This window comes from Podarcis raffonei, chromosome 14, assembly GCF_027172205.1.
Source record: "Podarcis raffonei isolate rPodRaf1 chromosome 14, rPodRaf1.pri, whole genome shotgun sequence".
Lineage (NCBI taxonomy): Eukaryota > Metazoa > Chordata > Lepidosauria > Squamata > Lacertidae > Podarcis > Podarcis raffonei.
Genome location: NC_070615.1, coordinates 5413363 through 5439842, shown reverse-complemented (window position 1 = coordinate 5439842; position 26480 = coordinate 5413363). Strand labels below are relative to the sequence as shown.

The following is a 26480-nucleotide window of genomic DNA, read 5'->3' as shown; positions in this document are numbered from 1 at the left end:
ATGTGGCGGTGGCTCACACTGACTGCAGCTGTTAAGTCTGGGGCACTCAAATATGTACCTTGTAAAAATGAACAAGTCAAGAAATCCAAGAATAAATACAATTAGCTCTGTCCACAACACTAGTTATCTTTGAAGCCCGGAGGCTTTTTGTTTTTTTAAAAATAGCTAGCATAGGCATGCTGTTTTTCTTGCAGAGAAGCAAAACCAAGGCCATTGATGGCAAGCCAATGGAAACAACAGCTAGGGCAGGAAGGCATAGCTTCACAGTCAAATCCTAGCTCAGCTGTGGACAGCTAGCCATCAGCCATTGCCAACCTGGTGACCTCCAGATGTTTTGAATGACAGTCCTAATATCACATGGCTGGTGGCAGGGGACACCCCCAGCCCTTTGTGGAGATTAAACATGAGGCTTTCTGCATGCAAAGCAGATGCTCTACCTCTGCCCTATGGCCCTTTCCATGGGTCAAGTTTTAGAAAGGGAGGCAACACCAGACCATTTTTCACATTCCCTGGATTCAGGACATTGTTCCTTTCTAGAATTAAATGGAGGAAAGAAAAGCGGAACATATGAACATCTGTTTCCCTGTGAGCCACTGCCTCTCTGAGTCCCTTCACACATTTAGGGTTGCCATACTCACATGAAGGGATTGTGAATGCTTGTGCATCTTCCACCACATCAACCACAGAGTGCATTATATAATGTACAAATTAGTTTCATTGGGGCATATCCATATCGTCTTTCCCCAACCTGCTGCCATCGATATATTTTGGCTGCAACTCCAGTCAACCCTGATCCCTGGGCCAGGCTGAACTAACTGGGCTTTAGTTCAAAGCATTTGGAGAGCATTTGGGAAAGCTGGTATATAATGCAACACCTTACAGGGTTACCCAGAAAACCTAGGATGCTCTATGCTGCCCTAGCGCTTACAAACTAAAATAGACAGGAGGGAAACAGGGGGAGGTGGAAATGTGGTCATTTTCAATAACACATACTTAAAGTTTGGTTACATTTGGAAATGAAGGGGGGGCTATGAATGTGCTCATTTGGATTATTCTCCCTTCCCCTCCCAAGTCTACACTCTGCGCTGACTTTCATGGTTGTTTTATTAGCAGGATTCAACTCAGGGAAGGAACAAAGCACCACATCAAAGACTCCTGGCAGTCCCTAACAAGAAATAACTCAGAATGCAGTTGGTATTCTCTTGCCTGTCACCAATATGGCTCAATGACACATCCCTTACAAAGATGAAACCATAACATCTCAAGTTAACTCAACATGGGGAATTGACACAGAGAATTAAGAATGTAACAGGTTTAGAGTCAGGAAATCTGGCAGCTGCCTTGCCATTGGCTTTGGCTTTGTTGTACTCCTGCCTAACAGCCTAAACCTGACAACCATCCCTAAAGCAGGTTATGCCACTGCGTCAACCCGGCAGGCAAGTCCCTGTTTCTAAGTATCTCCATATCCAGTTAAGGGTTTTCAGTGGCAATTAGCAGTAGCCATGTTACTTTGATTCCACGCTCTGCCAGGAGAGCAGAGCAAGACACTTTCTAATACAGTGGTACCTCGGGTTAAGAACTTAATTCGTTCTGGAGGTCCGTTCTTAACCTGAAGCTGTCTTAACCTAAGGTACCACTTTAGCTAATGGGGCCTCCCACTGCTGCTGTGCCGCCATCATGCAATTTCTGTTCTCATCCTGAAGCAAAGTTCTTAACCCGAGGTACTATTTCTGGGTTAGCGGAGTCTGTAACCTCAAGAGTCTGTAACCCGAGGTATCACTATATGGGTTTTCTACTCAGATCTGCTGCCTTTTGCTGCGGTTCTTCTGGCACCTTGCAAGACAAGCCCCCACAAACCCTCTCAGGTCAAGGAGAGCAGATCCAGAGATGGAAAGGCTGCAGTTCTATGCTGGAGTTTCTTCTTTGCACACAAAGGTCAGTTCAGTCCCCACTGATATCCCCCTGTTGTCCAAACTCTTGGAGAACTGCAACAAACAAGCAGCATTCTTCAAACTGATGCCCTCCAGGTGTTGCTGTACTACAACTCCAATAATCCCTGATCATTGGAGGACATCATCTGGGGAAGGGTGGCACAGACTACTGACCCAAGGGTAGTCACTCAAAGCTTCCTATGCTCTTGTAGCCCAGGCTTGAAGACAGCCAGTCATTGGTCACATATTTTTAAAAGATGAGCAATTACAGACATTTTTGTAAACTGGGAAAAAAACACCAATTCCTTGTTATTAACCTGCTGCACTGCCACAAGTAACTGATCTGTTTACTCTCAGACTTATACTCCACCCTTCTTCTTAAGACCCCAGGACAGGTTACAAGTATAAATACGACAATAATAATAATAATAATTTATTTATACCCCGCCCATCTGGCTGAGTTTCCCCAGCCACTCTGGGAGGCTTCCAATCAAGTGTTAAAAACAATACAGCATTAAATATTAAAAACTTCCCTAAACAGGGCTGCCTTCAGATGTCTTTTAAAAAGAAGACAGCTGCTTATTTCCTTCACATCTGAAGGGAGGGCGTTCCACAGGGCGGGCGCTACTACCGAGAAGGCCCTCTGTCTGGTTCCCTGTAACCTCACTTCTCGCAGCAACATCTCAACCATCTGTTAGATAAAAATATAAGGGCCAAATTTAAAAGTTTGCACCAAAAAGGTAAGGTTTTCGGCTGTTAAATCACTGGACTGTGACTTGTGAACAGGCAAGCAAATAAAAAGTTAGGTGCGCTAGTAGTGCTTGTAAATTTATTCCCAAGCCTGGTACAGCTCAACAACCAGAATCTTTTACATGACAACAGATGTCACTCAATAAAAAGGGCTCTCTTGCTCTCTCATGCTAGCACATACCACTCATTTTCTAAAGAGTCCCCCCGCCTCTTTTAGCACTACTGAGGCTGCAACTCCACCCAAGTGCAACAAAGCATTTGCCAAAACTGAGGCCCTGCTTTGTAAGAGCCATAAATCAAGGCTGCAGCCTCCAGACGGCAACCAGCCTCAGACATACAGATTAGTCACAAGGGTGACAGCAGCAAACAATTTATAGATGTTGGGCTCAGCAGACCAGGTGATTCAGCTGACGAGTGCAAGAGGGCTTCCTGTGTGGAGATGCTCGCAGCCAGTTGCAAGGAGGCCTCTCAGGCCAATGCCTGGGGTGCCAAAACGTCTCGTAGCTGAGGAAGAAGGCGGCTGATCTAAGTTCCAAATTAACTTCTGGAGGAACAAGGACTGGGGTTTTTTTTTCTTTGATTCAGCCAATTTTGTCAGCAAAAACTAGGTTAAAGAAACACATCAATGTAGGTCGACGGTAAGCTCTCCACCACGAGCCAACACAACAGAATCTGCTAGAAATTAAGCCTCTGGCTCTAATTTGACAGAGGTGGAACAAAGTGGAGCAGCAATGCCTCACAGTCGTTCTCAATTGCTGAGGCTGCCAAAAAAATAATACAAGCAGACCAAGAAGTTCAGGTCCCTGGTTTAATGGAGTTAGAGAAACTGTTCACATTGGGGTGAAGAACCTTTGGCCCTACAGATGTTGCTGAACGACAGCTCCCATCAGCCCCAGCAAGCATGGTCACTGGCCACAGGTAATGGGAGCTGCGTTCAGCAGCACCTGAAGGGCCAGAGGTTCCTTACCCCATGCTAACAAGATGATAACTTTATAGACAGGAAGTCAGGATGAAGGGCTGAAGAGTCTGCTTTGTCATACACCATGGTAGCCAAGCATTTTGAAGTGCAATCAATATTGTTGTGCTCATCTGACTTCTCTGAGGTCAGGTTCCCTTTGGAAGGAGGTCACTAGAGGAGGTCACTTTTTAATTTATTAGGATTCTGCCATACATCTCTTTCCTCCCACCCCCAAATGTAGCCACATAGCTTCCCACAGAAAACAAGAAAACAACATTCATGCAGGCCACCTTTTACACTAAATAGACCTGGATGATGTATTGATACATCACCCAGGACTAGGATGAGGGGCGGACCACAATGGCAGCTTCACTCGGCAGTATATCACAGGTGAAACCACTACCACTCTTGGCTCCCTCCAGCTGGCACTGGTAGCAGAGGGACTCAGGAGCAGTGGCAGTTCCACCAGCGATATACCACTGAGTGAAGCCACCATCCCACTCTGCCCTCATACTGACAGAGGGAGAAACAAGCTGCATCGGTGAGGCGCAATCTTCTCTCCCATGAAGACACATCAAATGGATAATACTATCTGTCAACACTCTTTAGTTAAACTCCAGTTATTGCTGCACACACAAATCACTTTTTCCTCCTTTTACCCTCACTAGAAATCTCCATCGGTGTGCACTGGGCTATATTTCCACCATGGTTCCAAGACAGTTATGTGCATAGATTACCTTATGCAAGGCAAAGGGAAAAGTCAGGCACCCTTAAGGAAAACTACCATTGAACATACAGTAGATGCAATGCAGGAACAGAGTGGGGGTGCGGAGGAAAGACTGCCTACTTTTCTTCTACCGATTACCATTCCAGCTGCTTCCTTCATACCCACCTCTACAGAGCATTTGAAACCCCCATGGTATGCAGAGGAAAGTGAAGTAACTTCCATGACAATTGGAGCAAATATATCTATAGATGACCAGAGGGAAAGGATTAGGTCCCCTTCTCTGCCCTTTATGTTTACTTACACATCAGTGCTTACAAGGTCTTGAAGGTATTTCTACAGCAAAAAGATACTCTAGTTTTATTTTAACAAGATGACTTTATTGGAGGAGAGGATAAAGTTAAGGATTAGTCCATGGAAAGAAGGAGAGTAGTGGTGGTGGTGCCCCTATCGGTTGTGATCTTCCCCATAGGTATGCGTCGCTAAGTCTCTGGGGACTGCAAACCAAAGCTCTGCATTCAGGGTTTTAACCAAAGCCTACAACCACAAAGCCACCAACATGCAAACTCATCTTATTGCATTTACAATTCTGTGGTTTTAAGACTGTGGCCAGCATAGCACCACATTCAAGCAGGTACGTACGTAATAGGAAGCATTTAACTGTTCAGCCACCTGCATTCTTGGATCATCTAAATTAAAAGTTGACATGAAGCCTCAGATTCTAAAAAAGCAGTACAAGTTGTCCCACTTTGATTGATGGACTTCAGACAAATAAGAATAGCAGGGGGGGAGCCTCTTCTCATACTTGCCAAGCAGATGCCTGTGGGAAACCAGCATGCAGGACCAGAGCTCAAGAACACTCTCCCGTCCCATGGCTTTCAGCAACTAGGTATTCAGGGGCATTACGGCCTTCAACTATGGGGGCAGAGCATAGCTATAATCGCTAGTAGTCACTGATGGTTTTCTCCTCCATGAATGTCTAATCCTCTTTTAAAGTCGTCCAAGTTGCTGGCCATCACTGCATCCAGTGGGAATGAGTTCCAAAGTTTAGCTATGTGCTGCAGGAAGAACCTTCTGGAGTCTCTGGGAGAATAAACATCTGGCTGAAGTGGCTTCCAAACAGGTGTACAGTCGTACCTTGGAAGTTAAATGGAATCCATTCCAGATGTCCATTCGACTTCCAAAACGTTCAGAAACCAAAGCGCGGCTTCTGATTGGCTGCAGGAAGCGTTGGCTGCAGGAGGCATTCTCCCCTTGAATTCATGGGATGAACTTCTGTGGACATCAAGGTCTGAAGTGTCCATGTTTGCTCAGTAACTGCAATGTCCACAACACAGCTCTCCAAGAGTGGGAATGGTGTCCCCAGAATAGCCTAAATTGTTGCCTTCCTAAACTATTCAGTGGCTGACAAACAAAGAATATTCCTCTGTTTCCAGAAAGGCAGTCTAACCTTCATGAGCTGCCACAGCTGAGTTGCCGAAATGTCACACCTGTCATCAAAATCAATAAGGCAAGAGAAACAACATCTGAAAAGGTAACCCTGACAAAGGAAGCATTAATAGGTACCAAAATGGATGGCAGAGAGATGAGAAAACCCTTTACGGTGAGTACATATGCACACAGGCATAGTGCTCTCCCAAGAGCCACACTCTGCAACACTTTCACATGCTATTATGAAAACATAGGCTCTAAACCAGGGGTCAACAAACCTTTTCAGCAGGGGGCCAGTCCACTGTCCCTCAGACATTGTGGGGGGCCAGACTATTTTTTTTGGGGGGGGATGAACAAATTCCTATGCCACACAAATAACCCAGAGATGCATTTTAAATAAAAGCACACATTCTACTCATGTAAAAACACGCTGATTCCTGGACCATCAGCAGGCCAGATTTAGAAAGCGATTGGGCCAGATCCGGCCACTGGACCTTAGTTTGCCTACCCATGCTCTAAAATGTGTGTTACATGGAAACTGCATTGAAGAGGCTGCAACCCTGGAATGTCAAAGAGTTTCTGCTAGAAAAGTTACTGTAGGAGATTACAGTGATACCTCTAGTTACGAACTTAATTCGTTCCGGAGGTCCGTTCTTAACCTGAAACTGTTCTTAACTAGAGGCGTGCTTTCGCTAATGGGGCTTCTTGCTGCCGCTGCACTGCCGGCACACGATTTCCGTTCTCATCCTGGGGCAAAGTTCTCAACTCGAGGTAACTCTTCCATGTTAGTGGAGTTTGTAATCTGAGGTGTTTAGAACTCGAAGTACCATTGTATTATATTAGAATCTGAGCATTATTTATTTGTTTAATGCATTTATATCCCATATTTTTTCCCAAAGGGCTCAAGCTGGCATACATGATTCTCCCCCTCTAATTTAATCCTCCAAACAATCCTGTGACGTAGGTAAGGCTGAGGGATAATGACTGGCCCAAGGTCACCCAGTGAGCTTCATGGCTGAGTGGGGATTTGAACCCTAGTCTCCCAGGTCCTAGTTCAACACTCTAACCACTACACCACCAGAAAGTATTTAAAAAATTGTTGCTTAAATGCAGTGGGCAAGTGCTTGATACCGCAACAGTAAATGCTGCAAGTTTGGAAACAGATGCAAAGGGACTGTTATAGATTGTGCCCCACAAAGGTAAGGGACATTAACCCTTTTCCGCTGCAGCTGTGATTTGAACTAGAGAGGGAAAATCCCATTGGTGCCAAGGGGAGCTTTCTTCTTCATGCAAACAGCAGGCGCAGGGACCCCCAATCCAATTCAGGACAACTGTGTGGACAGATAGTTAAATCCCCCACCCCACCAGAGTTCTGATCCATGTTGGGTTCTCTGAGCCTGCAATTTATACATTAAATAATCACTCCACACTTTGCTAATTACATCATCTAGTTTGGCCTCTGACCTAAAAGGAAATGAGCTAAAGTTGAATATGTTTATACAACACCCCACCTGATCCAGACATCAAGGCATTAAAGGAGCAAAGTTCATAGACTTGCATTAAAGGGCATCAGTTTCATAACTGTAGCACAGCAAAGGCATTTGTGGCTGTGGCTTGGCACCCACCATGATCAGGGGGCAGGGGGGAGAGAAAGAAAAGACCCTTATGCAAGCTTATTTACATGAAGCTTCCAATGTACTGTTGAGCAGTAATTCATGCTTGATTTGCAAAGGGAGTCTCAGTGCTGAGCAATCCACCCACCCAAACAGCCCCAGCCAAGTTAACTCCACAAAGACCGCAAGATCCAACCTAACTGTCCTGCATGTCTATAGGGGGCATGGAACCCAAAGTTCTGCTGATGGATTCTCAGAAATAGGTCCCAATGATTTCAAGGGATCCAATTCCGAATTCCATAGAGCTTTCCAGCTGGCAATCCAGAGATTCCTTCTGTAAGCTTCAAATCCAGAGCTGGATCAGAAGAGACAGCAGCAGTAGCTCCTGGGACCTGTTTTATCTTGTGTACTACAAAAGTGAGACCCCAGTTCTCCTACACAGCATGCAGGGAAGGGTGCAGGAGATAGGATCAGTGTGGCAAGAGTTTTAGAAAGAAGAGACCAGGCTACACATTTATGTGCACAGAACTTTATGAAACAGATATATTTTACACAAACATGTCAAGGTTTGCTTTTTTTTAATGCAACAGTTCTGTAGGATCAGTAGGATCAGGAAACAAAGGAGATGTTTTCACAATTTCTGCCTCTGGGGAACCTTTCACTGATCAATCCATCTGCTGCAGAACAGCTACATCTTGGACGTGGAGCCTGGAGCATTCCATATACCTAGTTCACAAATGGCCAGCCAGACACCACCATCAGAGCAAAGCTGCAAGAGGCATCAGTCCAATTGACGTGAGGAGCTCTTAAGACATCCAATACAGCTGCCATAAGAAACTGCCTTGCACCGGGGTAGGACACCAGTATCCATCTAGCCCAGTCCTGTTCATCTGACTCGTAGCAGTTCTCTAGACTTTTCCTAGGTCTACAATCAATTTTTCTTATTTTTACTGGGGATGGTGGGGACTGAACTCAGGAACATCTGCAAACATGAGTTCAAGTACAGCAGAAACATGTCCACTGTTACCATTCTGATTGTCTAGTTCAGTGATAGCCAAACTTGGCCCTCCAGCTGTTTGGGGACTACAATTGCCATCATCCCTGACCACTGATCCTGTTAGCTAGGGATGATGGGAGTTGTAGTCCCAAAACAGCTGGAGGGCCAAGTTTGGCCATCACTGGTCTAGTTCAAAATCCACCAGTTAGCTCCCAAGGTAGCCCAGGGCTGCTGAAATCACAATTTGCAAGTCACTGCTGTAAAGATAATATTACAACACCTCTGGGCCTAACTACACATTTTGGTAACTGTCCCCTGTTTTTCTTCAATTAATTGCATGCACAGGGGGCAGGAATTGGGACCACAGTGCACAGAGAAATGGGAAGTTTATACCTCCCCTCCACAGGCTTAGAAATATTCCCATTGTTTCCAACAGGATTTTTCTCTCTCTAAGCCTTGTTAGCTGCACAGTTGGTCAGGGGTGTTTTTTTTGTTGTTTTTTTAGGATGGGGTGGTGACTAGGAAGGGAAGGGGATAAATCTCTCCTCCCTCCCTCTGTGCTGTGATCCTGACAGTAATTTGGAAGGAGATATGCCTGCAATTAATTAATGAAAAACAAGAGCAAGGGCTGCACAGTATGCATTAAACATCATGTGGAGCTGAACCCTTGGCATTGGAAGGCTGCAGACATTGTCTTGATCTGCCCCCTGTGTGGATTCCTTTTCCACTTCCTGCCCTTAACAGCTCTGTCAGGGAACCTCCTTGCATCCTTCTTGGTAGTGGCGCCCTGTGGAACACCCTCCCTTCAGAAGTCAAGAAGATAAAGAACTACAGTGGTACCTTGGTTCCCGAACTCAATCTGTTCTGGAAGCCCGTTTGAATTCCAAAATGTTCACAAACCAAGGCACAGCTTCTGATTGGCTGTTAGCCCCAGAAACAATGCCAACAGCTGAAATGGATGCTCAGCTTCCAAACAACATTCACAAACTGGAACACTTACTTCCGGGTTTGTGACATTCGGAAGCCAATTTGTTTGGGAACCAAGCCATAACTTTTAGAAGACGCCTGTAGGCATCTGTATCGAGAAGTTTTTAATGTTTGATGTTTTACTATGTTTTATATATGTTGTAAGCTGTTCAGAGTGACTGGGGAGTCCCAGCCGGATGGGAAGAGTATTATTATTATTACTATTATTACTATTATTATTATTATTATTATTAACAACCCACTTCACAGGTAACTGGTAGTTTGCCAGATGGTTTCACCCACCCTGAAAGGGCAATGTGTTGAAAAAGAAAAGCAAGCACTTCACATTTTATTCTGCAATGGAAGATCTATTGCAGTTGATAAAAAACACGGACAGATCTGTTGCATCAGCAAATTAAAAGTGGTGCTGCGGTGCTCAGACTGCTGTGTTGGGGCACCACTGTGCAGGATGCAATGACAGCACAAACACTTAGAGAAGACACAGCAGCCCAAAAGAGAATCGTTGGTTTCCAGTTTTAGGTTGGTTTAGGACAAGAGTGGGCCAGTGCACTTTTCAGAAGTGCAAAAAGGGACCAGTGCCAACAATCTCATATGCTGCACAGACTAGATCCATCAGCTCAAGATTTCTTCAGCCATACAAAACTACTTCGGAAGACTTGACAGACTGTGGGAAAAGATTACCAATAGAGGTAATTGTCTCAGTTTTGGGGTGTTTTTCGCAGTGGCAGACTGGGATATGAATACATCTGGCCCCCTGGAGTATAATTCCTCAAGGCACCTATCACCAATATAGAATCAGAATAAGCAGCCTACAAGTCAAACCATCCGCCCATTCATGTCAGCAGTGGCTATCCACTATGCTTTCTTATATAGGGCTCAGATTTGGGCAGGTGCTCACCTTGGATCTACAGAAGCTGTTCGGTCTAAGTTCCTAAGGCAATTTTTTTCTGTTCCATTCTGTGTTTCAAATGCTTCATTGCGCTTGGAGGCTAATCTCCCCCCTGTTGAATTACAGATTTGGTGCAGGACATTTAATTATTGGCTTCCGCTAAATTTAAACCTCACCTTAGTATCACAAGATTGCCATGAGAGCACTTGGACTAAAATTGTCAACCTAAAGCTTTACTTTTCTGGTTTATCACCACAACAGTTATTAACACTGGGCTTCAGTAAAGCAAATAATTTAGTGACAGAATAATTTCGCCACGATAAGGAAATTTTGTCCATGGTATGATTATTTTCCACCTTGTCATTTTGATACAGTAGCACCCTATTTGCAAAATTTAACAATTCCAAAGTACAGATGCGCTTTGACTTACACAAGATTAAATATACTGTCTTTAGCTGTACTTGAAAGTCAATGTAAAAAAAAATCTGCTGGAAAAACCGTTATGTCCATGTGCAGATGACAGTATTGAATCAGTAGCTCACGTGCTTCTGGCTTCCACTCTTTATAAAGATTTGAGGAGTGAGGTTAGTACCCCTCTACTACTATCCATACCAGGTCGCCTAGCAAATCAAGGTAATCAGGTGACAAAAATTTTAACTGGGAAAATTAGAAAAAGATCTATTATTTGATTATTGATGTAAACCTCCAGAATGTATTTTGTAAAGTTAGGTTTTTACCTCTATTTTCAGTACACTGTATTTTATTTTATTGCTATGACTAGTGGCTGATGAAAATAAAGGTTCTTCTATGTTTTTGGCCTATTTTTATTAATAATATCTAGGTACAGAATAATAAAAAATGTCTTCAGAAGTACAGATATTTGTCAGGCTCTCTACTATTTCAGACAAGAGTCTTACGCAGCCCTAGCGGGAGATGCCAGAGGCTACTGAACCTGGAAACATTTTCCTTGCAAAGCAGGCTCCATCGCTGAGCTATCTATGAAGGGATGGTTCAGGGGTCAGCAAACGTTTTCAGCAGGGGGCTGGTCCACTGTCCCTCAGACCTTGTGGGGGGCCGGACTATATTGGGGGGGGTGAATGAATTCCTATGCCCCACAAATAACCCAGAGATGCATTTTAAATAAAAGGGCACATTCTACTCATGTAAAAACACGCTGATTCCCGGACCGTCCGCAGGCCACATTTAGAAGGCAATTGGGCCGGATCCAGCCCCCGAGCCTTAGTTTGCCTACCCATGGTTGAAAGTGACACAATCACAATAACAAATTTTGCAGTAGATTGTATCTAATCTTAATTTAGGAGCAAGGCAAAGGAAAAAGAAAGAGTGAGAGATTCAGATTTTCGACCTCAAGTGTCAAAACGTCTTGGGTCAACCTGGATTACCAGTTTAACCTGCAGCACAACATTTTTCTCTATCAGTCCTATGGTTGAAATAAGATGCATTCAAGGCGTCCACCTGACTCCCCTGTCTGCCTGCCAACAGCCCCAGGGCCAAAACAACCAAAAGCAATCACACCTGTGTGTCCTGAACACGGCTTTGCCTCTTACTGACTTCAGAGGAGCTTGTTTAGTGGGGCTGGTAAAATCCCACAAACACCAGTAACCAGTGTGTCCAGCGACATCCAGCCTCTACTGAGACTTGAGGTGGACTGAGAAGCAGCCATGGACTCTGATCCAAGTGGAGGATGGAGCACAAGCATCTCACCCAGAACAGTCTGGTAGCATCTTGTGCTTCATGGCTCAGGTTAAGGAGCCCTCCATCCAGACAGGTGGATTATTCTCACGTACGGAATCCGTTCCGCAAGTCCGTTCGTGAGTCGATCCGGGTCGCTAGTAGAAGCGCGGTTCTGCGTGTGGGCATTCGGAGGCAGCGTCATTCTGCGCATGTGCAGATGGCGTCAGCTGCTTCTGCGCATGTGCAGACGGCAGAAGCCGCTTCTGTGCATGCGCTAACAGCAGAAGCCGCTTCTGCGCATGCGCTAACAGCAGAAGCCGCTTCTGTGCATGCGTGAATTGCGGCAAACCCAGTATTTACTTCCAGAATTGTTCGCGAGTTGAATGAATTTGTAGAGGACAAGGCTACCAATGGCTACTAGCCACTATGACTAGTTGCTGGGAATCGCAAGCGGGCAGAGTGTGGTTTCGCTCATGTGCAGCTTGCAGGCTTCCCACAGTGAGAACAGAATGCTGGACTAGATGGAGCATTGGCCTGATCCAGCAGATTCATCTTTTTTTCTTATGTTCAGAGGCTATGGCTTCACAGAGGCCTGTGAACCCCCACTGGCCTCTTGCATCACCTGTCAGAGGTGGGGGCATGTGACAGCTGGAGGTGTGGAAGCAACCACATGCCATGGTGGATAAGGGTTAATTACAGACTCAGCTATTAGACACCACCATGACAGGACTGTATGCTTTAAAACAGTAATCCAATACAAGCCTCCACAAGTCAACTGTGCCAATCTTTGGCCCTCCAGATGTTTCGGACTAGCTAGTAAAGCTGTTTTCCCATCAATCAACCAACCATCATACAACCTGGGCTGGAGGTGATGGGAATAATAGTCAAAAACACCTGCAGGACATTAGATTGAAGACGGCTGTCTTCGATAAGCAAAAGAAATCTGATGGATCAACTCATAAGCAAGGAGGGATCAGAAAAAGGTCTACAAGTTTTCGCAATAGATGTGTTGTATTTTCTCTCTTCTTTTTCAGAATATCATGTTCTCTCTGTCTTCAAGTGTTTAAAAAAGAAAGAAGTTATCAGCCTGCAGTACTATTTTCAAACCAGCCGTCCTGCAGACACCTATAAGTTAAGCTTGTCTAACAATCTAACCACCTGGAAGCTGTTTACTCTCAAAGCGAGCGACCGGCCTCTGTGTGGGGTTTAAACCATCCTTGAAGGCTCATGAAGCAGCACATGTGGGGCATGGGTGCAAAGCATTCCCAATGGGTCACCTTGTGAGGAGAGAAGGTTCATGCAGGGCAGTGTTCCCAAAACTTGTAATAATTGCATACCCCTTTTGAGAGTTTAGTCTTACCCCTTTGCAGAGAATTTTGAGAATTTAGTCTTACCCCTTCCCAGGCAAAGACATTTAGGGGGCATTTTTAATAATAATATTTTATCCAGACTAGAGCAAATACTATACATGTGGTATTTTAAAAAATAAAAATAAAAGTCTGCCCTATATCCTTTGAAATCCTTTCACATACCCCTGGAGGTATGCCTACCACACTTTGGGAAACACTAGTGCAGGGCATCATTATGGTATCAGAGCAGACTCCAAAAGCACTCCTAAGTCAAGCCTCAAGGTTAGGAAAAAGTCACCAGTGATGGCTGGCCAAAGAAAACAAGAGAAAAGCTTCCAGTCTCTTCAACAGATAAAACAGGCAGCCATAGTCAATTAGAGGAATCTGCTGGAACAGCACAGAAAGTTCCATCTTTTCCCAGCATCCTGGTTTCCTACCAGGTGCCTCTGGGAATCCCATGAGCAGGGCACCAACTCAGGAGTCTTCTTTCTCCCCCGCCCCCCCCCCCGTTATTTGCCCCCAGCAACTGCCTCTATTTAGCCTGTGAAGAGGAGAGATCTCCACCGCCACTGATCTGTCTAATCCCCAGTTTTTAAAGAGTTGAAGGGAAGCCCAAGTACAGTAAAAGAATGGCAAATATATTGTTCTGGCTGTCCTTACAACCATCTGACAAGGCAGTCCAGTGCTCCTATCTACACTGCATAGGTGAGGGAACTGAAACATAACCCTTTGTGTAAGGCAGAGCCCTAGCTACGGGGGTAGGGGAGTAGGGAGAGGAGGGCTAGCCAGTGTTTTTGTCCCGGGTGAGGCTTCCAGAAGGGCACCATTGAAGCTCCCAGCCTGTGTCTGTGCATGTGTGTGCAAATGCACATGGTGCCAAACTAGGTCTATGACCCATGTGAAATAAAGCCTAGCTTTGCCCCTACATAAGGCCACAGAAGTCCCTAAGTTCCAAAACACACTGCCACCTCACCACTGCTGCCCAACAAATGAGGCCCAGGTGGCAGGCCTGACTGTTTCACAGAAGCCAGCAATGACAAGATGGTCATCAAGCCTCTAGTGATCTGCTGGCAGAGTGGGCTTAACTTGGCACCAGGCCACGCACTGTACTTGAGGGATGGGCTTTGGTAAGAAATGTGATGCCTAAGACCAGGGGTAGGCAACCTAAGGCCCAGGGCCAGATGTGGCCCAATCGCCTTCTCAGTCCGGCCTGCAGACAGTCCAGGAATCAGTGTGTTTTTACATGTGTAGAATGTGTGCTTTTATTTAAAATGCATCTCTGGGTTATTTGTGGGGCATAGGAATTTGTTCATATTTTTTTTCAAAATATAGTCCGGCCCACCACATGGTCTGAGGGACGATGGACCGGCCCACGGCTGAAAAAGGTTGCTGACCCCTGCCTAAGAGACATTGTTTGAAGCCTCAAAGACATTGTCGGGTGCCTTTTTCAGACCAGCTGCACTGTGCAAAACAGGAGCCGCACCCCAGAATCCACCGCAAAGTATTGTCAGTTGCACCTCTTGTGTAGCATGCTGCTTCACCCCTTAAAATCCAAGTCAAGCAACCGCTTGACTTCCTTGCTCAGTTGGGTCAGCCACAAGTGTTTGCTTCAGCTTTGAAAAGGCAGACAGGCTTTAGTGGCTTCTTGATCTCCCAGAAGACTCAACGGGTCTTGTGAGGTAGGTGTTTACTTTTCCTCATATGCCAGCAAAGGGTGGGAGGGGGGACCAAATTCCTGAATGAGCATATGGACAGAACAGCTTCTATGCCTTCACGTCATGCACCCTCCACCTCAAGCCAAGACAGTCCAGCTAACCTTGTAACTATGCCAACGCCCAGCATTCAAGAAAGGCATTCATTTGAGCCTTGAGGACACCAAGCACCTTCTTACATATGCAGGAATCCTGCCAGCTCCACCTCCAGGCTCTCTGACTTTTGCTTTCATGTGGTAAACAAAGAGCTCTCTAGGTAACCCATCCAACTAGTGAATTGTGCTTCCTTCCTCCTTTCCACCCACCTTGTGCTATAAAGAGGAAAAGCTGCAAGCAAACCAGAGCCTCTTTAAAGCACAAAAATAGTGACAGTTGCCTCACCAAAAGCTGGGCCATCATCACCAACATGTGGCTTAGCCCTGGCCTCCAAGTTCAGTACCTTTGGAGAGAAGAGATGGAGATTTCTACATGCTTAAGAAACTGGCACTGGCTCAGAGAAAGGAGAGGAAATAGAATGGACAGCTCTGAAAAAGGCGCCATCATCAATTTCTAAAGGACAATGAAAAGGCAGGCAGAGGTATCCATTCCACTAGTGGGTGGTCATCAGAAACCCAGAAGTCACTGGGAAGACCAACAGTTTAAAAAGCCTTGCAAATCAGCAGAACACCCAGAACAGAGTCAGACTGCAAAAACCAAAGAAAATTTGGGGACATCCTTCCAGAAGTATTGAGCAGAGGATGGAGAGAAGTAATGCAAGAGAAGACCAAAGAGGAAGCCAAGAGCCAGGAGAGCATGTTCTGGAGCTCATGGGCCTGCCCAGAACATTTTGATGCCAATAGGTGAGAAATCCAAGGGGCACTTCTCCACCACCGCCCCTCTAGACGCAATTCTGCAGAAAATTCTCCTGCACAAGCCCCATTGAAATGAATCAGAGTTGCAGCACAATGGAACTTGTGCAGGAGAACTTTCCATAGTAAGACTGGATCTTACGCATCTCTCCCATTCTGAGACACTTACATATGGCCAAAATCCTCATGATAAGCAGCAAGGAAGGAGAAGCAACCCGAGAAAGCACAGCATGTGAACAAGGATCTCCTTTCTGGCAATGATCCAGCAAGGCATTGAAGGAGGATGGCAGCAGAGGCCCACACATCTGTTGAATAAGTTGTAGCATGAGTAATTTGGGTGGTAATGCAGCTCTCCGCTTCCTTCTCATGCCAGGCTAACCACCCCCCATGGAAATTCAGAGCAGATGTTCCCCAGCACCCTCCCACACACTGACACCCCTCCTCCTTCAAAAAAGCACAAAAGTAGCTCCAGAAACACCTAGTCCAGTCTTCACAAACCAGGGCACCAGGCTGCAGGCGGGACCGACCACAGTCAACAAAATAAATCTGATGGCAAACCCTCCAAGTGTCCCTATTTTCCAGGGACGTCCCTGAATTAGAGAAGCCGTTTCTGTTTCTGATTTGATCCCGGAATGTCTCGCTTTTTCTCAGGATGTCCCTATTTTCTTTGGAGAAATATTGGAGTAAAGAGTTATCCAACCTGTGAGCCGTCTGAAGGCAATCCTGTATACAGAGGGTTTTTTTTTAAAAAAATGTTTAATGTTTTATTATGTTTTAAATATATGTTGGAAGCTGCCCAGAGTGCTGGGGCAACCCAATAAGATGTGTGGGATATAAATAGTAAACTTATCATTATGCTACACTTGATCTTAGCCAAAAGGCCGAGAAGCGATAGTAAACTTATCATTATGGAGTGGGATGTCCCTATTTTCTTGGAAAAATTTTGGAGGGTATATGATGGATCAAGTCACAAGGAAGAAAAGGTGTTGTTGGACTACAACTTGCATCAGCCCAGCCAGCACAGCATCGCTAACTCCAGCCCCAGGCCATGGTGCCAGGAACTGATGTGCGTTTTGGAAAGCCAGAGCACAAGACCAAGGGCCTGCTTCCTAAGGTGGACACTGATTCTCAAGAGGCAATCACAGAATTGTAGAGTTGGAAGGGACCCCAAGCATCATCTAGTCCAACCCCCTGCAATCTCAACATGCGATCCTCCGTCCAGTTTGAAACCATACAGAACCCTGCTTAGCTTGGCCCATGTGCTAGCAGTTTGACTACTGCACACCGCCAAGGGGTAGCCAGCATCCTTCGCCCCCTGCTGATTTTACACGGTCAGCTCCTCGCGAGAAGGGCCTGGCCAACCTTCACTCCGGCTCGCGGAGCTCTAAACAGCATGATATACGCCAATGACGTTACAGACACAAAACTACACCGCGGCACAAAAGCTTCCACGGGCCAGAATCCACTCCAACCGAGAGGGAGAGAAACAAATGTGCGCAAATCCGAGGAGGCTTTTTCCTGAGTAACTAACTGCCCGTTTTTTGGGGGGGGGGATTGCAATGTGCAAAATACAATAATATATTCGGTGGGCGTGTGGTGCCTATATTTCTCTGGCTTTCCCTCCGCCCCGGCTACACACAGAGCTTCCCCGCTCTTGCAGAACCAAGCGAACTTCATCGCCCGCTACTTTCCGATTTGGCCCCCAAAGCGGGCGGCGAAGGCGGCAGGGGAGGCTTGGGTCCTCCCGCCCGGCTCCGGCGCCAAGAGGCCGCGTGCGCTACGAGCCGAGCGCCCCTGGTACCCCGCGGCCGAGGCCCACCGAGGCCGGCGCTCTCGGACGCCTCACTCACCATGGCTCGCTGCTGGCCGGCTGCGCTCCGGCTCCCTCGCTCACTGGCAGGCTGGGCTCAAGGCGCTCCGGCCCGAGCGCGGCGGTGGGGAGGCCGGCGGGGCGCCCGCGCCATCACACAGCCAGCCGCCGTCGCCGAGTCCTGAGGGAACTTTGGAGCCGGCGCGAGTGGAGCTGGGCGGCGCCTCCCCTCCGGGCTCCTCCCGCGGGCCCGCCGGCCGCGCCTCGTTTCCCATACAAGGCCGAACCGGCGCCGGCCCGCCCAGCTTGCGCGCCCTTTCCTGAGGGGGAGCCCGGCGTGGAGCCAGCGCAGGCGGGCGGCTCCGCTGAGGGAAGCGGCTGCGCGCTCCACGAGCGCTAGACGGGAGCCTGCTGCCCAGTCCGCGCATTACAGTCCTGCCCTCCCTCTCTCAGACGAGCTGCTTCGGTGCAGGCTTTGGATGGCTGGTATTGTTTCGTTACGTTTTCCTCACAACGACCCTGTGAGGTAGGCCGGGAGCCAGGTCCTTCCACTCTCCATCTTCTAAGCCAGCATTTCTTCCAGGAAGGTGCTGTTGCGCAAGGAAAGGAAGCCCACCCCCCAAGCTAAAAGATTTAAGACAACTTACAGAGTGATAGAAAAGTCCCCCCTCCCAGGCCAAAAATAAAAGTGTTCCTTAATATAAAGCCCTCTCGCTTGAAATACAGTGGTACCTCGGGTTAAGTACTTAATTCGTTCCGGAGGTCCGTTCTTAACCTGAAACTGCTCTTAACCCGAAGCACCACTTTAGCTAATGGGGCCTCCTGCTGCCGCTGTGCCGCCGGAGCACAATTTCTGTTCTCATCCTGAAGCAAAGTTCTTAACCCGAGGTACTATTTCTGGGATAGCAAAGTCTGTAACCTTAAGCGTATGTAACCTGATGTGTATGTAACCCGAGGTACCACTGTATTTCCCCACACTGTTGATTGGTTCTGCCATAGGTAGCACCCCTGAATAATTTGGCCCTGTTCCAAAACATTACTGATTGTGATTGTGAAGGCAAAACATTGCAACCATGGCTAGTAGTCACTGTTTGCCTTCTCCTTCATTGTCTGATCCTCCTTTAAAGCCATCCAAGTTGTTGATATACTGCGGTGTCCAGACCGGACTAGGACCCAGGTGTCCAGGGATCAAGTCCCCTCTTGGCTATCAAGCTCCCTGGGTGACCTTGGACCAGGTTTCGGGCTCTCAGCCTAGCCTACCTCACAGGGTTATTGGGAGGATAATTTGGAGAGAGGGGTTGCATCTTGTACACCACTTTGAGTTCCTCAGAGAAAAGATGTTTTCATGTAATAATACAATAAAGCACCAAGAAAGGCCTCTAGGTGCAGAAACATGTTTTAAAAAGATGCCTAGAGGGGACAAATGTGGGTGAGCATCCAGGCAGAGAGAGAAGGTGGCTCCATAATACAATGAAGCCCCCCCCCATTTTTTTAAAAGAAGATCTAATACACCGTGACCAAATGATGGACCACTAGCCAGCCAACAACACCTGGGCAAACAGGTGAGTTTTAAGGAGGCGTCAGAAACTGGACCACAGTCCTGGCCTGCCTTATTTTCTTGATTATCCAGAGGGATGCGCAGCTGGGAGGGTTTGGGGAAACTCTTAAGGAGAGCCTAGATCCAGCTGCCTGAGCCTTCTGCTTGGGGGTAAATGCAGGGCTGGGCCAGACGCTTGGCAGCTTCCTGAAGTTGCCCAGTGGTGCCACGGGCCTGGCAGAGAGAGCGTTCCTGGAGCCCAGAGCCCACTGGCTCCAGTCCTTGGCCAGGCTCTGACCTCACAACCAGCTATGGAATGTTTTGTTTCCTAGGAGGCCAGGTGAGTTGTTTAAAAGGATCCCTGGGTCAGTTGAAAGCCAGTTGGATCAGTTAGCAGCCCATAAAGCAGTGGTCTTTCTGGTTCTGAAGATCTTTTGCATAATGTGCCGGTGGTAAAAGGTAAAGTCATGGTAAAGGGGGGAGGCATCCTGAAGATTTGTGCCCATGCCGCATGCCTAGTTTTTAAAGATGCTCCTTGGTTATTTGACCTTTCTAACTCCCATGCTGTGTTACATGAGCGAGCAATTTTCTCAGGGAGTTTTCTGATGAATTTTCTGAGTTTCCTTTTTTGTCACCATCCAAATTGCAACAGTTGGAGTCCCGTTGCAACATCTGGAGGGAACCAGGTTTGGGGAGGCTTGATGGAGAAAACATCCGGGTAATTTAGCATTGTAACACTGGGTGACTGGCCAGGGGTTTATCCTGTCTCTGATCAGGAATAGCCAGAATCAGCCACTCACTGTCCAATGTGGAAAGTGGAGCAGAGGACCTTGTTAGTTAGCCCTGGGGATCTTTGCAAAATAAGAAGTAACTGGGGGCGCCTTTTGTCTGTTTAAAAAGTTGTAGTGACTTGGCACAATGTTAGTTAGGTGAGGTTTTTATAATTTTATTTATAATTTTCATTTATGTTACAACAATAGTTCAACTATAATTCTAACATTTTGAACCTCAACTTCCTTCGCCCTCTTTCTGTGGCTCCTTATATTTATTTTCATATTTTCTGCATACTCCAAATTATCTTAACTCATTCTTGTAATCATCTGTTCTCATATATATTTTTGAAACTGTAGGTTTTTGCAATAATCCCGCCAATGTCTTAATCGGTTTACAGTTTATTTGTAAATATTCAATAACCCATTTCCATTCCATTGTAAAATGTTTAGTGTCTTATTCTTCAGTTTTTTATTCTTTTGGTAAGCTTTGCCATTTCTGCATAATCCATTAGTTTTACTATCCATTCTTCTTTCGTTAGGACATCTACTTCTTTCCATTTTTTGGCAAATAACATTCTTGCAGCTGTGGCTGCATATATAAATACATTTCTATACTGTTTAGGTAGTCTGATCTTATAATTCCCAAGAGAAAAGCTTCTGGTTTTCTTACAAATGTTATCTTAAACATCTTTTCGATTCATTATATATCATTTTCCAGTAAGCTTTGACCTTATTACAAGACCACCACATGTGAAAAAAACGAACCTTCTTTCTCTTTACACTTCCAACACTTACTGGCTTTTGATTCATACGTTTTTGCCAGTCTACTAGGTGTTAAATACCATATATATAACATTTTTCATATAATTTTCTCATACCATAGCAAGTTGTAAATTTTATATCCGTATTCCACAATCGTTCTCATGCTTCCATTTCTGTGTTGTGACCAATATCTATTGTCCAAAGTATCGTTGAAGATTTCACTTGTTCATCCTTTGTTTCCCATTCCAAAAACATCTTATGCATTTTAGTCATCACTTTAATGTTACAGTCTAACAGATCTTTGCTTCTCCCTTCTTCCACAGAGCAGCCAGAGTCTCAAATGGGAGAGCCAAGCCGGACCCCTCCCTCCCCTCGGAGCTGGAGGAAGTCTTCAAATATGAGGGCAGCTTGTGGAAAGAGACTGCCGGCCGCAACATCGCCTGTTCTCTTCCGGCACGGGAGGTCCTCTAGCAGGAAGCCATTCATGGTGAGGAGGGTCCTTCTGTGGCTCTTACCTCAGGTCTCCCTCAGAAATATTAGGCAAGGGAGTCCAGGGGGATCTTCACTTTCGTAAAGCATGGGGAGGGAGAGCGTGCCTGGGAGATCGGCTGGGAAGTGGGTCCTTCTCCCTCCCAAGGGTAGCCTGGAACTTGAGTTCTTAAAAATGGCCAGGAGATCATTTTTCTCCAGACAAGTCCCAGAATGGCAGTGGTGGATTTTGGGCTCTCCAATCCCAGTGCCACCCTGTGCAACTCCCCACCACAACCCCACGGCCCAATGCCGCCTCTCGCGCTCTGTACCAAAGCACTGTTTTGGCACCCCCTGCAGTGCGGTGCCCAGTGCAGCCACACCAGTCACGCCGCCCTTAAACCGCCAGATACATGGGGCGCTTCCTGGTGTCCAGGCTGGCAAATGGCCACAGCTCAGCGGTGGAGCCCTTGCCTTGTCTGCATGAGCCCCAGGAAGACCTGGGAAGGAGGGACCCCTGTCTGAGGCGCTGGACAGCCACCTGCCAGTCAGCATGGAGGTCACTTTGGGCCAGGAGGACCAACTCCTTGGCACCCCACCAATGGCCACTCTTTGCTCCCAGTTCAGAAGGAGAACTGGGCTTTGCTCCCAGTTCAGAAGAAGAGCAGGATCCATCTCTCCTTGTCATGCAGAGCCCAAGACATTTTTGAAAGAACAGCCCGTTTTAGCTGCCTCTTTTCCAGACCCTTCTGGGATTCGGCCTCTACCTGACATTCTTCCCCTTCTGCCCTATTTGCACAGAGCTGTTTATGACTGAGGCCTCCCATCTGAGCTCCCTGTGCATTCTTACTGTGCTGCTCTACCAGCGGCTATATAAAGAAAAAACCCCCGACCTAAGAGAACTGCTTAAGATCCATAGTAAGTCTGTTTCCCCTCCAGACCGGTCCCCATTCTGTGGCTGGCCCAGGCCTCCGCTTCTTCCTGGATGGGTCAGGGGCAGAGGGAGAAGGGACTAAAAGAAAAGCACATCATCCAAAGAGCTCTGCAGCAGGGTCAGGCCCAAGGGGCCCAGCCAGACCTACAGCCAGTTTTCCGGGGGCCCCACAAGCAGCAGGGTAGGAGCGCAAGCGCAATGCCCCCTCCCAGGAACGGGGATTGTTCAGAGGCATCCCCTGCCTTGGGCAGGGAGGATGGAGGGGCAGCCAGTTGCTGCCTCTAAGCCTAACCCACCTCACAGGGTTGTTGTGAGGATTAAATGAGGAGGGAATCCATGGACACCCTCTTAAGCTCCTTGGAGGGCAGGGTGGGGTGTAAATGACATAAACAAATGAGACGCCTGGTCTCTCCACCACTGAGAAAGTGGTATTATAAAAAGAGCAGGCCGTCTCCATCCCCCCCCCTGTCCCTGCTGGGGCTATTCTTTATTCCCCCACTCCCGTTGCCTTGCTCAACCTCTCCTCCCATGATTCTTCCCTCCCCTCCCAGGTTCTCTGTCGGGGAAGATAAGGGATCTGCAGGAGGAAGGGCCCCTCATTGGGGAGATCGGGGACCGCCTGCTTTCCCAGGTAAACATCCCAGAGCAGGGTGGGGAGGCTGGCGGCAACTGGGAAGGGGCTGCCTGTGGGTCTCCACTGAACTGGGGCCCTTGATTTCCTGATGCTCACCAGGTGTGTTTCCTCTCCCCTGCCCGCTTCCTTCCCCCCCAGTTTGGTGTGGCTGCAAGCGAGGAATTCCGGCAGGCCATCCTCAAAAGCAGCTTGCAGCAGGCCAGGGCCCTGGAGATTCTTAAAACGAAGCAGCAGAGGGATGCTCAGTTCCGGTGTGTCATCCAGGTAAACTGTGTGAGAAGAGGAGGCTGAGCTCACGGAAGGGGCCTTCTCAGCTGCTGGCTGGACACTGTCCCTGGGGGGCTCTTTTCCCATGCTGGCCCTGAGAAGTTGGATGGGTCCTCAGTAAAGTTCCCAGCCTTTTGGGGTCAGTTCCAGTTGTCCTCAATTTGCGGGCTGAGGACTTTCCGACATATGGGCATAAAGTGGGGTTCATCATCAGCCTCCTGTCCGAAAGCTGCCACAAGAGAGTCCATTGCTGGCGATTTTGACACCTTAGGCAACAACTCCAGGCTGTGTCCATGGGCCCCGTCAGGACCCAGACTGCCAACTGCCTGATCTGGGAGCTGAAATAGAGAAATCGGTTGGTGGGGAAGTATGCCAGTGAATTTCAGCTGCTGGCACAGGAATTGGCTTGGAATTTAGGCAGCTCTAGTGGAACAGTTTCAATAAGGGCTTTCAGACCCAGTTCTAAACAAACTGGCCCACATAGAGTGCCTGGCGGACCTGCAAAACCTGATTCACCTGTACCTCAGGATTGCTTGATGCCTACAACAGTGCCAACAGGACCCATCTGGTGGCACCTCCAGGGGGTTCCGTACCCCAACCTGCTCCAGAAGTGCCTCCTGCTGAGGAGTCACTGCAAATAGGGAGAATTCGCCCTCATTTGGTGGCAGTTGACAATGAAAGGAGACGCAGAGAGGGAGACCAGCCCTGCACCCCTGGCCCATGATTGATTCAGGGGCTATGGCCAACTTCCTGGCCATGGACTTTGCTACTTGGCAGGGAATCCCCAGTCACCTCTTGTGGTGGAAAAAATTGATGGCTAGCTTTTGGCCTTGGGACTGGTGACTTGGGCAGTGGACAAGCTGCAGCTGCAGGTGAGAACTCATAGTGAGGAGGCGGAGTTCTATTTGGCTTCTACACTCCATTTTCCCATTGTGTTGGGCCTAGAGTGGTTGGAGGCCCATGATCCACACATCAGTTGGTCCCAGAGGACAATCAGCTTTGCTGTCCCGGGCTGCATGGGCCATGTCTGTTTGGCACCAGCAGCCTTGGCAGCAGGAACAGAGAAGGATGGGCTTGTGGACCTGCCTACTAAGTATGCCGAGTTTGCTGATGTGTTCAGTGAAACAGAAGCAGACCTCTTGCCACCTCATTGACCCTACAACTGTCCTATCAACCTGATTCCTGGGGCTCAAATTCCAGTAACCAGTATCTAACCTTTGTTGGAACCTGAATGGGCCATGTTACGCGAGTTCATTATTATCAAGAATCTGCAAAGATGTCTTATATAACCCTCTTCCTCACCAGCTGCTGATTCTGTACTATTTGTGAGTAAGTTGGGGGAGTTGCGGCTTTGCAATGACAACTGGCGTTTAAACCAGGTTACCATCCATAATTGATACTCGCTTCCCTTCATTGCCGAAATTTTAGAGCGGCTGTGGGGGGCCACACTATTCACCAAACTGGACTTGCAGGGAGCCTATAACCTGGTGCACATCTGTGAGGGTGATGGATGGAAGACAGCATTTCAGACACGATATGGGCACTTTGAGTACACCGTAATTCCTTTCAGCTTGACCAACATGCCTGGTCTTCCAACATTTCATGAACGATGTGTTCCAAGACCTCCTTGACCACTTTGTTTACCTTGACAACATCCTGACCTACTCCTCTTCGGCCACTGACCATGAGCAGCATGTTTACACCCTGCTGCAGAGATTACAAGCGCATTGCCTGTTCGCCAAGCTCTCGAAGTGCGAGTTTGACAAGCCCACCATCAACTTCCTGGGCCATTGCATCTCAGCCGGTGGCATTGCCATGGACCCTGGCAAGGTGGAGACTATTTTTTTGTGTGTGTGTTTTTTCCGGGTTAGCGCCATCGGCTAATGGCGGATTCCCTCCGAGCTCCGGAGGGAATCGGCTCCGCAGGATCCGGGTCTTGCCGCTGCGGCGACGCGGGGACCCTCAAAAATCACAGGCGCTGAAGCCTGTGAACTTGGTGACTCGGCGGGCATCATTTGCGCCCCCCCCGACCCGCGAAGGAGCCTTTTTAAAGGCTTTGGAATGGGGGACGGGGTGAGCGGCGCGGTGCTGAGAGTCGACTGCTTCTCCTGCGGAGTGAAGCCGCATGCCATGGTCGGAGAGCGCTGACTTCTTCTTGTGAACAATTGGGCTCTAAAAGCAACAACCCGTGAGTAATACGGAAATTGGATTTGTAAAGAAAAATTTTTTTTTTAATTAGGCACGATCGGGGAAGGCGCAAACAGGAAGTCCGTCTCCCCGTCTTATAAATAATCTAAAGCAAGGACTAGCTAACTAAGGTCGAGAGAATTTCTTCTTCTTTATTGGGTAAAAGACATTAATTTCAAGATTTGGCAGTATAAGTAATTTCACTGGAGGATAAGAGCTAATTTTGTTTTGTTTTTTTTAATAAAATTTTTATTGGTTTTTCAACATATAATATAAGACAGTACAAACAACAAACACTGACAAACAAACATATAAACATGTATAATTTCATAAATTTTTTCATATACCCAATTTCAACGACTTCCCCATGCCTCCCTTTTCTGCATCCCTGTTTTAAACTTTTTTCAGCAACCCCTGGTCTGAATTACTTATTAATTCCTTTCTTTAACCCTTTTCTTTCCTCTTGTCCAATCATTTATCGCTGCAAATCTGCTATGCTTTACCCATGACATTTTAACACTCAGTAATTTTACAAGAATTTTTAAGATAAAGTTTAAATTTCTTCCAGTCTTCCTCCACCGTCTCTTTCCCTTGGTCACGGATTCTGCTCGTCATCTCTGCTAATCCCATATATTCAATCACCTTCGTCTGCCACTCTTCCAGCGTGGGTAGTTCTTGTATCTTCCAATACTTTGCTAGTAGAACTCTTGCTGCTGTTGTAGCATACATAAAGAACGTCCGATCTTTCTTTGACACCAATTGGCCTACCATGCCCAGGAGGAAAGCCTCTGGTTTTTTGTGAAAGGTACACTTAAGCACCTTCTTAATTTCATTATATATCGTTTCCCAGAAGGCCTTAATCCTTGGGCACGTCCACCAAAGGTGATAGAAAGTACCTTCAGTTTAATTACATTTCCAGCATTTGTTATTGGGCAAATGATAATTTTTTGCAAGCTTGACTGGGGTCATGTACCACCTATAAATCATTTTCATAATATTCTCTCTTAAGGCATTACATGCCGTAAATTTTATACCGGTGGTCCATAACTGTTCCCAGTCAGCAAACATAATGTCATGACCAATGTCCTGTGCCCATTTAATCATAGCTGATTTAACCGTTTCATCCTGTGTATTCCATTTCAGCAGCAAATTGTACATTCTAGACAGATTCTTAGTATTGGGTTCTAACAATTCTGTTTCTAACTTTGACTTCTCCACCTGGAA

At 47.1% G+C, this 26480-nt stretch overlaps 1 protein-coding gene and 1 pseudogene across 1 annotated transcript in view; both read right to left on the bottom strand.

Moving 5' to 3' along the window:
- Nucleotides 1-17740, bottom strand: part of MYO1E (myosin IE) — a 102123-nt gene extending 84383 nt beyond the window's left edge. The window contains exon 1 of the mRNA XM_053364261.1: nt 17735-17740. Coding sequence (XP_053220236.1) covers nt 17735-17737 — 3 coding nt within the window. The 5' untranslated portion in view covers nt 17738-17740. The remainder of the gene's footprint in view (nt 1-17734) is intronic.
- Nucleotides 16660-16777, bottom strand: LOC128402229 (uncharacterized; annotated as a pseudogene).
- Nucleotides 17741-26480: the final 8740 nt, after the last annotated feature.